This window comes from Rhamphochromis longiceps, linkage group LG3, assembly GCF_057381845.1.
Source record: "Rhamphochromis longiceps isolate RC_006_pf linkage group LG3, R_longiceps_female_GT1.1, whole genome shotgun sequence".
NCBI lineage: Eukaryota > Metazoa > Chordata > Actinopteri > Cichliformes > Cichlidae > Rhamphochromis > Rhamphochromis longiceps.
Window position 1 is genome coordinate 30,400,607 of NC_140559.1, and position 14,074 is coordinate 30,414,680.

General features: G+C 39.7%; 1 protein-coding gene across 1 annotated transcript; it reads left to right on the plus strand.

Annotated features, from left to right (window-relative positions):
- The first annotated feature begins 649 nt into the window (after positions 1-649).
- On the plus strand, positions 650-13,619 carry LOC146674041 (uncharacterized). The gene is made up of 4 exons (XM_085393298.1): positions 650-881; positions 1,709-2,142; positions 2,784-3,047; positions 7,867-13,619. The coding sequence occupies exons 2-4, from the start codon at positions 1,971-1,973 to the stop codon at positions 8,658-8,660; spliced, it is 1,230 nt and encodes a 409-aa protein (XP_085249424.1). The 5' UTR covers positions 650-881; positions 1,709-1,970; the 3' UTR covers positions 8,661-13,619.
- The last annotated feature ends 455 nt before the right edge of the window (positions 13,620-14,074 follow it).

A 14,074-nucleotide genomic window follows, 5' to 3' on the forward strand; every position in this document is an offset into this window, starting at 1 on the left:
CAAATCTGTTGCCAGAAGACTCATTAAAATCATGGTAGTTACTCTGTATCTGATGCTTTAAAAAAAAAAACTAGTTTAGAATAAAGGTTTCTGATGTTTAGTTGAAGAATATCTGGACCAGAAGTGAAAACCAGTTAAAAACAGAACATTGATGAGAGCAAACAACAGAGGCATGATATCAGCAAACATTATGGTTTAAAATAAAAATAATAAAACTCCAATAAAATTTAGGCAGAAATTTCTGCTTCTTACTCGTCTGCAACACATCCACCATGTTTCAAATATTCCTGCTGTTTTTGCACTAATTTTAGTTTCTGCTCGCAGGAAGTTCATCAGTGAGTCTGATCTGAATTCATATGTGAGAAAATGATTACACACAAATGAACCTGGAGCAAAATGAGCAGAGAGACTGAAAGAAAAATTTAACGACATACAGCAGCAGAATGATGGAGGACCTGTGATAAATATTGTATCAATAAGAAGGTTAAGCAAGTGTCTTTCAACATGTCGCAGATTTGTTGTACGGGCCTATTTACACTGTCTCTATAAGTTTTATAAACCGAAAAACAAACAAACAAAGGTGTCTGCTCAGTCAGCAGTGTAGGGGGGAGGGGCTCTAAGTTGACCTAACGGGCTGTGAATGGACAGCAGACTGCAGAGGGAAGTGACGTCTCAGGAAGTGAAATGAGAATAGAAGTGGATGGTGAGCGATGTAGCGGTGAAATAAGATAAACACAATAAGACAAACAAACAGAAAACAAAGCGGAAAAGGAGAACAACATGTGGAGGAAACGGACAGTGAGCGCAGTGTAACCGTGACAACGACACACGAGGACGGATTTAAAGTGATCATAAAATCGTCTCCAGACGGTCGTCGTTCGGTGAGTGGAACCAGATTCAGCTACAACAGCGATAAATACGCCTGTAGAGAGATGAAGAGTGCTATAATACTGAGAAACGGATCTCTGATGAGTGTTTGTAGGGATGTGGTTCAGCAAAATAAAGACACACGACTCTATAACATGCTGCCACATAAAATACATCAAGTAATTAAATAAAATGTATTTATATATCACTTTTCACAGATAAAAATCACAAAGTGCTTCACAATTAGATTAAATTCAATCAGAAGCATTATCAAGGACTACAACATCTAGTCCTTTTACTGAATATAAGTTTGTTTGTAGTGGAGTCTTGGCAGCGTAACGACAACGATAGAGTCCCACAGCCTTGGTGCCTGAAAAGCCTGATCCCCACAGGTTTTGAACCTAGTACGTGGGGGCAACAGTAACTTCTGCCCTGAAGAACTATGTGCTCGGGATGAAGCATCAGGTTTCAACAGGTCAGCGATATACTGGCCCAGCTGTCTGATGAACAGAATCAACCTTTTGAGATTTACTTACCTTGATCATTAAGCACGCATCAAGACCTTATTTTATTAATATATTTTAAATGATAGCAGCACAAACAAAATATGTTGCAGCACAAAACGTAGCACAAATGTTTGACATCAATTTAGTTTGATTTGTGTAATGTGGAGGGGCTGGTTGATCTTTTGACCTTTACATTTTCATTAATATCTTTAAAACAGAAGCAGCACAAATGACAATTTTAGCAGTAAATGGCAAATTATACTATTGAATTATAAAATTGATGAAAGAATATAATTATCCTTGTTTTTCCTGCTATTCTCCTGTCCACACTCCAGTCCAATAGGCGGGATTAATGCAACTGTAAGCTGATTTGTCAAACGCCATCAGGCCCCGAAGAAGAACGGAGGAGGACAGCACTACTGTGGTAGAGGAGCGGTGTGTGTGCAGACATGGCTGCTGTTGATGAAGCGGACTGAACTTGGAGGAGAGACACAAACTGAAGTATTGATCCCATCACATCAGTGTGGATCTGATAGCAATACCTGTATCACTTCATCGATGCTTGTATCGATCCGCTCAGCCTGAGTTGAAGCAGCGATGAGTTCAGTTCAGTATCTGAGAGAGTTCATCAAGGAGAGACTAACTGCTGTTTGTGAAGAAATCTTCTCAGAGGTTCAAAAAACCATCGTCCAGTATGAGGAGGAGATCAACCGTCAGCACAGACTGCTGGATATCAGCCGGAAACCTGACAGAAACTCACACATCATAGGTATGGACATGTTTTTAACTCTGTGCTGTTCAAGCTCAGATTCTTCAGTGTGACTGACTTTACTAGAAGATGTTAAACTGGGTATTTATCAGTGCTGTGGGTCAGTGTCCAGTGATGGACTATGTTGGACTGGTGCAGGTCCATGGTCACTGATAGGTTAGGTTTTAAAACATTTTAATTGATTTATTTACTAAACTTTTTTCTCTCTAACAGATTCCAGTGTTGAGTACATCAGGTGTGTGTTGGATCCTCTGTAAACACTGAGACTGTGCAGTAAAGATCTAGTTAGATGTCAGCAGAAAACACATTTAACAAGTTGTTAACAGACTTCTCTGCAGTTGAAGTGAAGCTTCATTTAAAGAAGGATTTCACACACTGATGTTTTCATGGTGTCACCCTGCAGTTTAGTTTGGGAAACTTTGTGTCTTTCTGTGTGGAGTGAGGAGCTTCAATGCTAACATGTTAGCGTTTAGCTGTTAGTGTGCACAACTATTTCCCTCTGTGTGTGTGTGGCTCATAATTGGTCATATGACAGGCTGATCGGCATTTATTCAGGTTTTGATTCATGCTTTATAAAATAGTTTGAGTTTATGTATCAACACATTGGTCATTATTATTCTTCTGTTTCTTTGTTCCTCGAGACTTCCCACGACAACATGACTGTGAGGAAGAGGAGGGTCTGGATGAGCAGCAGGTCTGTAACCAGGAGAGGAACTCCAGTCTGGACCAGGAGGACCCAGAGCCTCCACAGATTAAAGAGGAACAGGAGGAGCTCTGCAGCAGTCAGGAGGGAGAGCAGCTTGGACTGAAGAAGGAGGCTGAAGGCATTATCGTCTGGACTGATGAAGAGCAGCTCAGACAGATGGAGACTATCTGGAAACCTGAGATAAAGCTACACAGAATAGGTATGTAAAACTGTGATGTCTTTATAACATTGAATATGACTCACAGGCATCACAGTGGAACAGTGGTTAGCACTGTTGGCTCCCAACAACAAGGTCCTGGGTTTGACTCCACCTGGGGTCCGTTCTTCGTACCTCGCTAAGTGAGTTAGCTGGATTAGATTGTTGACGATTTCGCGTGATCTTGGATCGTTCGGTTCCCCGAAGCTCATCCGGGACTTGCTGTCATAGCAACAGAGCCGTAAGCGTAAACCTGCTGGGGAGCAGGTTTACTTTATGTAAACAGGATTAGATCGCGGCCACGCAGGTATGTCCGCTTCATTTATACGAAAGCAACAGCGATATTCCACCACTGTTTCACCATAAATAAAAAACATCAATGTAACTAAAGATAATGCAGCACTTGATCCTTTTATTGATGTCACACAGATACATACAGGTCATTTCCTAAAAAAGGGAAATGTACTATTAATCATTCTATTTCATGTATTTGATTATTTCAGATGTAATTCATATTTCAGAGTAGTAATTGTAAATCACTTCGTGTAATCAAGATGAGAGACCATGGCTATAAAAGCGAAGGTGGATTTGGGAAGTCTGTCGCAGCCATGTCCTGTCCGTTTACACGAGCAGCCCATTGCAGAAGGTGCAAGATTGATAAGGAGAGTTTTCAGAATTCAGCGTATATTGCGGGACAGACAGGATCCTTTAGCTCAGCGCGACAGTGTGCTCATAGAGAGATATCGATATTCCCGTGAGGGTATTATTTACTTAACCAACTTGTTGACGAGGGGGTGCAGGACCACCACCTGTCTTTGTTTGCTCTGCCCTTTTCTTGGTTGCTGTTATGAACAAACAAACAGATTATTCCAGGGTCTCTTTCCAAGAGACTAAAAGCAATATAAGTGATAAATATTACCATTCTGTAGAATATTCTTATATTTCACTTTTACCTGTTCCCATGTTCTAGTGGGTCCTGTTGTGGCTCTAATGTGTAAGGGGATATAATATAACATAATATAATATAATGTAATATAATATTGGATAATATAGTGTAATCTAATAAATTTACCCTACCGCCTACTGGTGTTGGCCAGAGGGGCCGATGGCGCGATATGGCAGCCTCGCTTCTGTCAGTCTGCGCCAGGGCAGCTGTGGCTACAACCGTAGCTGCCTCCACAAGTGTGTGAATGTGAGAGTGAATGAATAGTGGCATTGTAAAGTGCTTTGGGTGCCTTGAAAAGCGCTATATAAATCCAATCCATTATTATTGTTATTATTAAATTACTTACGAGTTTAATTTGTCAGCAACTTTCTGCCAGCCCTCTCTCCTTGCTTTTGCAGCCTTTGCAGTGTTCCCTTGCGTTCTGATTAAACTCTGAAACTCCTGAAATCCCTCACTCAAGAGTTCTTGCTCTGCTGCCGAAAAATACCGAGCGCGCTCCTTCGACATTTTCGCCGACCAATCAGAGGGTTGCCGATCAATGTTTCTACTCTCGATGCGTAGCCCCTTTTACGACACCCAGTGATCTCACATTACTTCATCCAGCTGTACTAATCGTCAACAGCAGGTGTGTTCGGAGAACCGGATTAGCGAGCTCACAGTTAGCGCGATGATTTGATCTTGGATGTGTCATTTGATCTTGGATGTAGTAAGCGACGTACGAAGAACGGGCCCCAGGTGTCTAGGTCTTTCTGTGTGGAGTTTGTATGTTCTCCCCTTGTTCACTCTCCAGAGACATGCACACAGCTGGGTTAGGTTAGTTGGTGACTCTAAATTGCCCATAGGTATGAATGTCAGTGCGAATAGTTGTCTGTCTTTCTGTGTTGCCCCTGCGACAGAGTGTTGACCTTTCCAGGGTCAACCCTGCCTCTCCCTATGGTAGCTGGGATTGGCTCCAGCACCCCATACCCTAATAAGAACAAATGGAAGAGAATAACCACAGCTCAAGGTTGCATTTATTTTTAGAGGCACAAGAAGAATTGAAGGTCCAACTGTAATAAGCAGCATGAATGAATCTCTTTAGCCTGATTTTCTGTTTTCATTTACATGAACACATTTTTGCCATTAACTCATGCAAAAAGGTAAATGCATGCATAAAATCCAGCAGAATGAAAGATGTGAAACATCTAAGTTTCTCACAATATTTGGAGGGTCATGAATATCATTTATGAAAAAAAAGGGCAGAGACAATGCTTTAATTTCAGGGGATGCTGAAAAAGCCTTTGACAGGATGGAATGGCCGTTTGTATTTGAAGTTCTGAAAAAGTTTGGTATTGGAAACACATTTTTTAAATGGATTCAATTGATATACTCCAATCCTCAAGCAGAGATTTTAACTAACAGTCATTTTTCCACACCATTCAGACTACACCGCGGAACTAGACAAGGGTCCCCCTTGTCACCTCTCTTGTTCACCTTGGCAGTTGAGCCTCTTGCATTGTCAATTCAATTCATAAAAACATCAGGAATTAAAGTAGGCAATATTGACCATCGTATTGCCCTATATGCTGATGATGTGATCCTGTTTTGCACCAACTTAAACAAATCAATACTAAATCAAAACTTCCAAATTTAATGTGCTACTTTTTGGCTACCAGGAAGACACTAAATAAACAAACTGAGAATCCGTTTCTGAAAAACACTATAATAATCTGGTTTGAAACACATAACTACTTGGGAGAAACATCACAACTGTCAAGGTTCCCTCCAATATTTAGAAACAACAGCTTTCCTCCCGGTAGGGCAGATGCAGGCTTTAGACTTTGATTCGATCAAGGTATAAGAAAAGTGTCTGATTTATTTAGGAATAATACTCTAATGTCTTTTGAACAACTTAGAAGTACATTTTCTATTCCTGCAAAACACTTTTTCAATTTTCTTCAATTAAGAAATTTTATTTTAACCACACAAGGTTAAAGCTTAGAACTCTCCACCTACTGTTCTCTAGAGAGCACAGTTATAAAACATCTAAATGGGAGAGGTCAAGTTTCTGCATTTTTCCAAAGTGTTTGTTGATTCTTTGGAGTTTTCCATAGAGTCTATTTTAGAGGCATGGAGGAATGATTTGCAAATGGATATATCTGATGATGAGTGGTATAAATCATGCTCCTTGGCCTAGAGTCAGACAATCAACATTACTTCAATATAGATGGTTAACAAGACTCTATATTACCCTCTCAAAATTGCATCATTTTAACCCAAACATCCCAGACGCCTGTATTAAGTGGGGAGTGGATAGGGGCTCTTTGTTTCATTGCATATGGGAGTGCCCACATGTGAAAGTCTTTTAGGAAAAGGTAATAAATCTGACGGATGAAAGCTAAACCAGTTCCACACCGCTGAAGTTGCATTTTTACAAACCAATTCTGGTTCCTCCGTTTCATTCAACGATCCACTTTCACCCTTGTCATTCTCAGTTGCCGCTGTGCCTTTTTCGCCATGTGCGTACGAAAACAAAGGCACTGCGCATGCGCGTTTTACCCATGTTCTATCGCGATATTTCCTTTTCTTGTCGTTGCCCAACATTATACTGGTATTACTGTGAACGGTATGATATGGCCCAGCCCTAGTTCAGAGACTTATTCCTGTGAACAAAGCTCTATCCATTTTAAAGGGAAGCTGATCGGATCAGGGTCTTGGAGCTAAGAGCTCCTGCCCGATCCCAGACAACTTCAAAGAACCAGCCTTCCCTGCAGTTTTTTTATTCCGTGAGCAGAAGCACCACCCATTGTAAAACCCATATGGTCATAAAAGTTAAAGGCACTGTCTTCTGATCACAAAGGGTCGTCTCCCCTCACCCCTGTATACGATTTAACCCCTTCAGCGGTCCACTATATACAAACACAGGTGAGCCTATAAAGGGCAGGAAGTAAACATTCTTTACCAAATAAGGAAACCCAGAATCTTTCATGAAATGTTAAACACTATAGCTAATTGCCTTCCCCACCATCTAAGGTGTGTAGGGGAGGAACAGAAAAACATCTAAACATGCAGTTTAGGACAAGATTTACAAATTTAAGTACAACAGTGGCAACTTTTATCCAAATAACTATGTGTGCACGTGTGTGCATGTGTGTGTATGTATATGCATGTGCGAGTGTGTGTGTGTTTGTGTTTGTGTTTGGGGGTGCACTTGTGTGTCCTCCTGCCCACAAAAGGGTCATAACGGCAGGAAGTTTACTAACCAAAAAACACAACCTTAACATAGGATGTCCCTATAATGAAACACTATAGCCTCCCCCACCAACAAATTGGCTGGAGAGGTGGTCAGAGACAAAGGAATGTCTTTGATGCTGCTGCTTGAACTAAGACTTACAAATTTAAGTAACACAATGACAATATTTAACATTTGACTCCAACATGGGTAACTATGAATAAATATTTCTATTCTGTTTTGGAAAATATGGAATTCAGAGTTTCTAAACTTAGATTTATCAGGCAAGAAGAGATTTTTTTTTACGGCATTTCAAGCACAGCCAAAACGTTTACACCTATGTAATAGAACTCTGCCCTAGCATGCCTTGTTATAACTGTAGCCAATCCAGACATACACATTCATTTAACAAAACACAACATCTATTTATTTCATACGTCACAGATATTCACATATGAATTTGAAATTTGACCTTTGCTAATAAGAATGTTAGAACTAAACATTTGCATCAGTGCCTGAATAATTTGTCACATTTGTACACTTTAAATTTCAGTGGTATATGTGAGCAACATGCTCACTATGTAGAGACCTGCTAACGGTTAAGACCAGTAAATATTTTCTCAAATGTTTGTTTTGCTATCATTTTTTCTCCTTTGTGCCTTCAGATGTTGTACAGCAGCATGCTTTTGAGGAAGAAGATGTTCTTACAGACCAGCAGGTCTGTAACCAGGAGAGGAACTCCATTCTGGACCAGAAGGACCCACAGCCTCCACAGATTAAAGAGGAACAGGAGGAAGTGTGCAGCAGTCAGGAGGGAGAGCAGCTTGGACTGAAGCAGGAGGCTGATACTTTCATGGTGACACCCACTTATGAGGAAAGTTCCCACAGTGAACCAGAACCAAAAAGTGAGCAGCTCCTTTCTCACAGCTCTTCTAGAGCAGAGAGCCGAGATCATGAAGAAAGCCAGCATGTGGACTCAGGATCTTCTAGACGTACGGAGCTGAAGAACAGACGTCCAAGTAGAACGGACACAAAGAACAAGTCTATTCAGTGTGATGTCTGTGGAAAAACTTTACCTGATAAATACAGAATGACTGCACATCTAAGAGTTCACACAGGTGAGAAACCGTATTCTTGTAGCACCTGTGGGAAAAGATCTTCTGACTCATCAGCGTTAAAAAAACATATGAGAATTCACACAGGTGAGAAACCATATTGTTGTAGCACCTGTGGGAAAAGATTTGCTGACCCATCAGCGTTCAAAATACACACGAGAATTCACACAGGTGAGAAACCATATTCTTGTAGCACGTGTGGGAAAAGATTTACTGACTTATCAGCTATCAAAAAACACACAAGAATTCACACAGGTGAGAAACCATATTCTTGTAGCACCTGTGGGAAAAGATTTGTCCAGAGGCCGCAATTAAAGAAGCACATGAGAATTCATCCTGGTTAAAATGTTCATATTTAGAGAATGTGAGACAGCTGTGAGTCATTGGTGAACACCTGAGTGAAAAGATGATCCATATTCAAGTCACTATTTTTTTCCAGAGCAGTAAAGAACTCTGTGTTGTTTGTTCAGTTTATTACATTATTCTATTAATTGTATCAGAAAAACTGATCTCACATTTCTTGATGGTTAAAGTTCGGTATGCTCCCGTTCTATTTAATAGTTTTAATCCTTTGCTCAAGTGAGTTTTTATCAAAATAAAAATCAACAAAATTGAACAACAGTCAAGAATTGTGTTTATTTTTGTCAGGAAGCAAAAGTATCAAATACCAAGTTTCATGCTTGAAGAGGGAAGTCCCCAGTACAGCTTGTTAGTCCCACCCTTTTTTTGCCTTAACCCTCTGGGGCCGACGGATGCACCGGCGTGTCAAAATCACATGACCAATTTAAGATGACACAGTTACAAGATGCAGCGACTCAGTCTCCATTGGGTCGAAAATGCGAACTTCAAACTATATACCAGTTTTTGAATTGTCTCGATTGGCCAGGTAAAACCAATGTTATGATAAAAAATACACGCAATGTTTTTTTCTGAACAAAACAGTGGTGTTTACAGCAGGAAGAACGGTAAAAACTGCGTTTTCTAAGGACAGCGCTAGCAAACACTCTCCACTTGCGAGTGAAAAAAGAAAAAGAAAAAACACCCTTCCCTATTGGTGTTAGAGTTTACCATGTCAGCCAATCAAAAAATGATATGGCAACATGTGACACTTGTTGTTTAAGGAAAAGAGGAAGTTTTTAGGAGTGACACCCGCGACGGAAAGCGGGCGAGTGAAAGAAAGAGAGAGAGAGCGAGTTTTCATATGTGAGACATTAGTGACGTGTAGTGTGTTTGGAGCCTATAGTTAGTGTGTTGTGTAGTTATTGTTTTGTATTGTGTGTCAGTTAGACTGCTGAATGTCACATTTGCTCCAAAAAGCCACCAAAGGCAGATTCCAGTGTAAACGCTGTTTCCACCTGGAAAACTGGACTGATGCACCTCCTGCTGTCAAACCTGCAGGGTTTAGGCCTGTGGTGTTCTCCTCTGTCTTATACTGAACACAAACTATTTTTATTTGGACTGGCACAAATAATTTGTGTGCCTTCTTATTTGATGCAGAACACCTGATTGTTCTGTAAATAGATTTAAATGGTTATATTAAAAAAACAAAAAAAAACGCCTGAGGCCTTGGCTGCATTTTTAGGTAAATAGTACCATATAACTTTGTTGTTTGCAAAACATGTGCAGGATTTTTAGAACTGTACAATTTCTATTTGCATTCCAAGTTGTGAAAATGATTCAATAAACATGTTTGTGGGTTTTACAGTATAAAATATAACTTTTTTCTATTCGGATTTTGAATTTTTTTGTCTGAATTTAGATGAATTGTGCTAATATAATATGCCAAAATGGAAAAAATAACTCAGATTTCAGATATTTGAGGTTGTGCTGGAAAAAAAATGATACCAAACAAGGCAAGATAAAGCGTTTTTAAAGGTGAAATATAGAGGTAAAATCAAAAGTAGTCAAAAACGGCCAAGTATACCCTGGACCACAGAGGGTTAAAAACCCATCCCTAGACCCAGCTGTCTTAACTAATTATAGGCCAATCTCCAACCTTCCTTTCATATTAAAAATCCTTGAAAGAGTAGTTGTCAAACAGCTAACAGATCATCTGCAGAGGAATGGTTTATTTTAAGAGATTCAGTCAGGTTTCAGAGCTCATCACAGCACAGAAACAGCTTTAGTGAAGGTTACAAATGATCTTCTTATGGCCTCTGACAGTGGACTCATCTCTCATCTCTTGTCCTGCCACTTGGGCCCTAAAATCATAGAAATATGGTATCTAACCAGATTCTTTCTCTGGATGGCATTACCTTGGCCTCCAGTAATACTGTGAGGAACCTTGGAGTCCTTCAACGCACATATTAAACAAATATGTAAAACTGCTTTCTTCCATTTGTGCAACATCTCTAAAATTAGAAATGTCCTGTCTCAGAGTGATGCTGAAAAACGAGTTCACTGCAGGTCTGCTTGTTGTTCCTAGAGTATTTAAAAGTAGAATGGGAGGCAGAGCCTTCAATTTTCAGGCCCCTCTTCTGTGGAACCAGCTTCCAGTTTGGATTCGGGAGACAGACACTATCTCTACTTTAATCTTTCCTTTTTGCTAAAGCATATAGTTAGGGCTGGACCAGGTGACCCTGAATCCTCCCTTAGTTATGCTGCAATAGACGTAGGCTGCTGGGGGATTCCCATGATGCATTGAGTTTTTCCTTTCCAGTCACCTTTCTCACTCACTATGTGTTAACAGACCTCTCTGCATTGAATCATATCTGTTATTAACCTCTATCTCTCTTCCACAGCATGTCTTTATCCTGTCTTCCGCCCCTCCCTGAGCCTGGTTCTGCCGGAAGTTTCTTCCTGTTAAAAGGGAGTTCTTCCTTCCCACTGTCGCCAAAATGCTTGCTCATAGGGGGTCATATGGTTATTGGGGTTTTCTCTGTTTCTATTATTGTAGGATCTACTGTACAATATAAAGTGCCTTGAGGTGACTGTTGTTGTGATTTGGCGCTATATAAATAAAATTGAATTGAATTGGACAAAAAACAACTAAATTCAGACCACTGAGGTTGAGCTGAAAAGAATGATACCAAACAAGGCAGGGGGAAAAATAAAATGAAACAATTTAAAGGTGAAATACAAATGTAAAATCAAAAGAAGTCAAAAATGGCCAATCATATTTTGGACCTCAGAAGGTTAATCTGACAAATCATGAAAAATTTGGTTTAATTTTTTTTCATGACAGTGCAGATTTCTGACATTTTATGTAAATTAAGCTTGTAACAATCTGATTTTTTTTTTCTTACAAAAAGCAGTGGAACTTAAGTTAGACTTGTGTTTGCCCCATGTTGTTTCTTTCCAGCTTTCTGGATTTTATACTTATTGGGTTACATGTTTATTTATTATATGGGCTAGATCCACCGATGGACCCTGAGAGGAAAATCCGCCTCTTAATCATCCAGTGCGCAGATATCATGACCACAGACACTTCAAATAAGTTATCAAACCTCCAGCATACCCTGAGTTGATTGTATTCCTTTAAAAGTTTCAGTTTTTCTCAACAACACTGGATCAGATTCATGTGCGTGTCCGTGGGAGCACCAGCACTCCCTGTAGCATCGACAGGTCGGAGGTTTCCAGTTCAAAACCTCCAACCTGTTTTATAGAGCGGCAGCAAACAGCAGTTTCATTCTTTGTTTACCCACATCAGCTGTTCATCCACAGGCTCCACCTGTGTGATTATATCACTGGCCTGCACAGAAACACAAAGAGAGAGAGCAGATATGTTATTAACCCACCCAAAAAAATCAACACCTAAAAGTAAACACAGGAAATCTGACAGGGTATTTTATTTATATCTGTAAGGATTTGTCAGTGATATATTGTTTTCTGTAGTTTTTCTTGTGTACACCACCAGAGTGGATTTGAAATCAACCAGTCAAGATGTGATTGAAGTGCAGTCTTTCAGCCTTAATTTAAGGCGCTTAACAAAAACACTGGATTAACAACTGTTTTTATACTTTTTCTTTTTTTAAGCCAATTTTCTGAGGCTTAAAAATACGTGAATAGTTAACTGATAGTTTCATGACCAGGTGAGTCCTGTTCTCTCATTATCCAAGGAGAAACTCGTCAGATTACTGGAACTGTCAACATGAAGTCTACAGAGGTATTAATGCCAGTGAAGGAGGGATTATGTATAAAATCAGCACTTTGAAAGTGTACAGAGGCAAGACTACAGTGTGTTTGTGTCCAAATACTTATGGCTCCTCACACACCTTCAGTGTGAGCTCATCCTCGCTTTCTGCTGTGAAGTCAAACAGAGCTTTGGCCATTCCTTTAGCCACAGGCTGCTGGCCTGTGATTGGCTGAGCTGGAGAAGAGAGAAAAAAGAAATGAAAAACAGCTACGACCCACACCTCAGTCTGCACACACACCATTTAAAAAAATCAATAACTGAGAGAGTCCCTTACATTTTAAATCAATGTTGACAGCATTTCTAGTAAATAAGGGCAGATGGCATGAAGATGAACTGAGGACGTGATTTTGGGATGACCTCATTCGGCGCTACCTGTGTCTCCCATGCCAGGCAGATCCCCTTCCACTAATTTGAGGTGAAAAGGGGGAAGAAGGGCCACGAAAAACTGTAGTCCCACTCCTTAATGTCAGATAATTTATGTCCAACTAATTAGAAAATAAATATAAATAATGTTGTTTAACAGAAATGTACTATCTAATCTTATGTTTGTATACTGTCTTATCATCACATCCTGTGACTTACCTGAGCTTGGTCCACCTTGGTTGGTCTCCTTGTTTTTTTGCAGGTCTCTGTAATGTCTCAGCATAGATGAGGCGATGTTGTTGAATCCAAGCTCTTTTGAACACAACAGAAATTATAAGAAAGATGTAAGAACATGTGATGTGCTGTGTTGTTTATTGGTATTTCTGTAGTTATTATTACTATGTGGGTATTGGGAGAAATCAGATCAAAATCAAAACGGGAAAATCTCTTTCTTGCTGGTTCAATCTCAAAAAGACCCTTGAATAGTCTCAAAAGGTTGATTGTCGTTCCTTCGGACATTTTCAGTGGGAGAAACGTTTCGTCACTCATCCAAGTGACTTCTTCAGTCTCAGCTGAATGCAGGTTTCCCCAACCTTCACAAAAATCTTCCTGGATTACTCAACACACTCTGAAGCCTCTAAAAGTGACGTGTGATACCACTGATGTCTTTTCTGAAGTGATACCAAGTAAAATTCAAGGTAATGTCGGTGTTACTGATCTGATACTTTGTGCAAAAACCTAATGTGTTCTGAAACTAAAAATAAAACGTAGTGTATTTAAAAGTATACCTTCATAATGAATGCAAGACATCAGACTACTTGTTCTTATTGTTTAAATGTGAAGAATTCTCATGCAAGAAATAAGAAATAACAAGAAATAAAGCAACTAAATTCATGTGAGGTGATTTCAAGGACGCACATTTTAGTCCAGGCTAAACTCATACAGCTATTTAGTGTAGCATGTATTTATTTCATCAGTTATTTCATAACCATATTAGTCAGTGTAAATTTGAACACATGGTACTCAATAAAAAAAACCCTAAGCCTACACATCAGCCACTTTCCAGAATTCACGTCGCCAACAGCACCACATTGTGTCCCTCTGTACCTGGATAGTGCTCGTCTGTGTTGAGTATAACTTAAGTTAAGAACAACACAGCGATTGTTCAGCAACCATGCCAGAATATTTAATGACCGAAATAACACAAAATACACGTAATAAATAAACAAGTTTTACCCGAGCTGTCTATCCTCCTCTCAC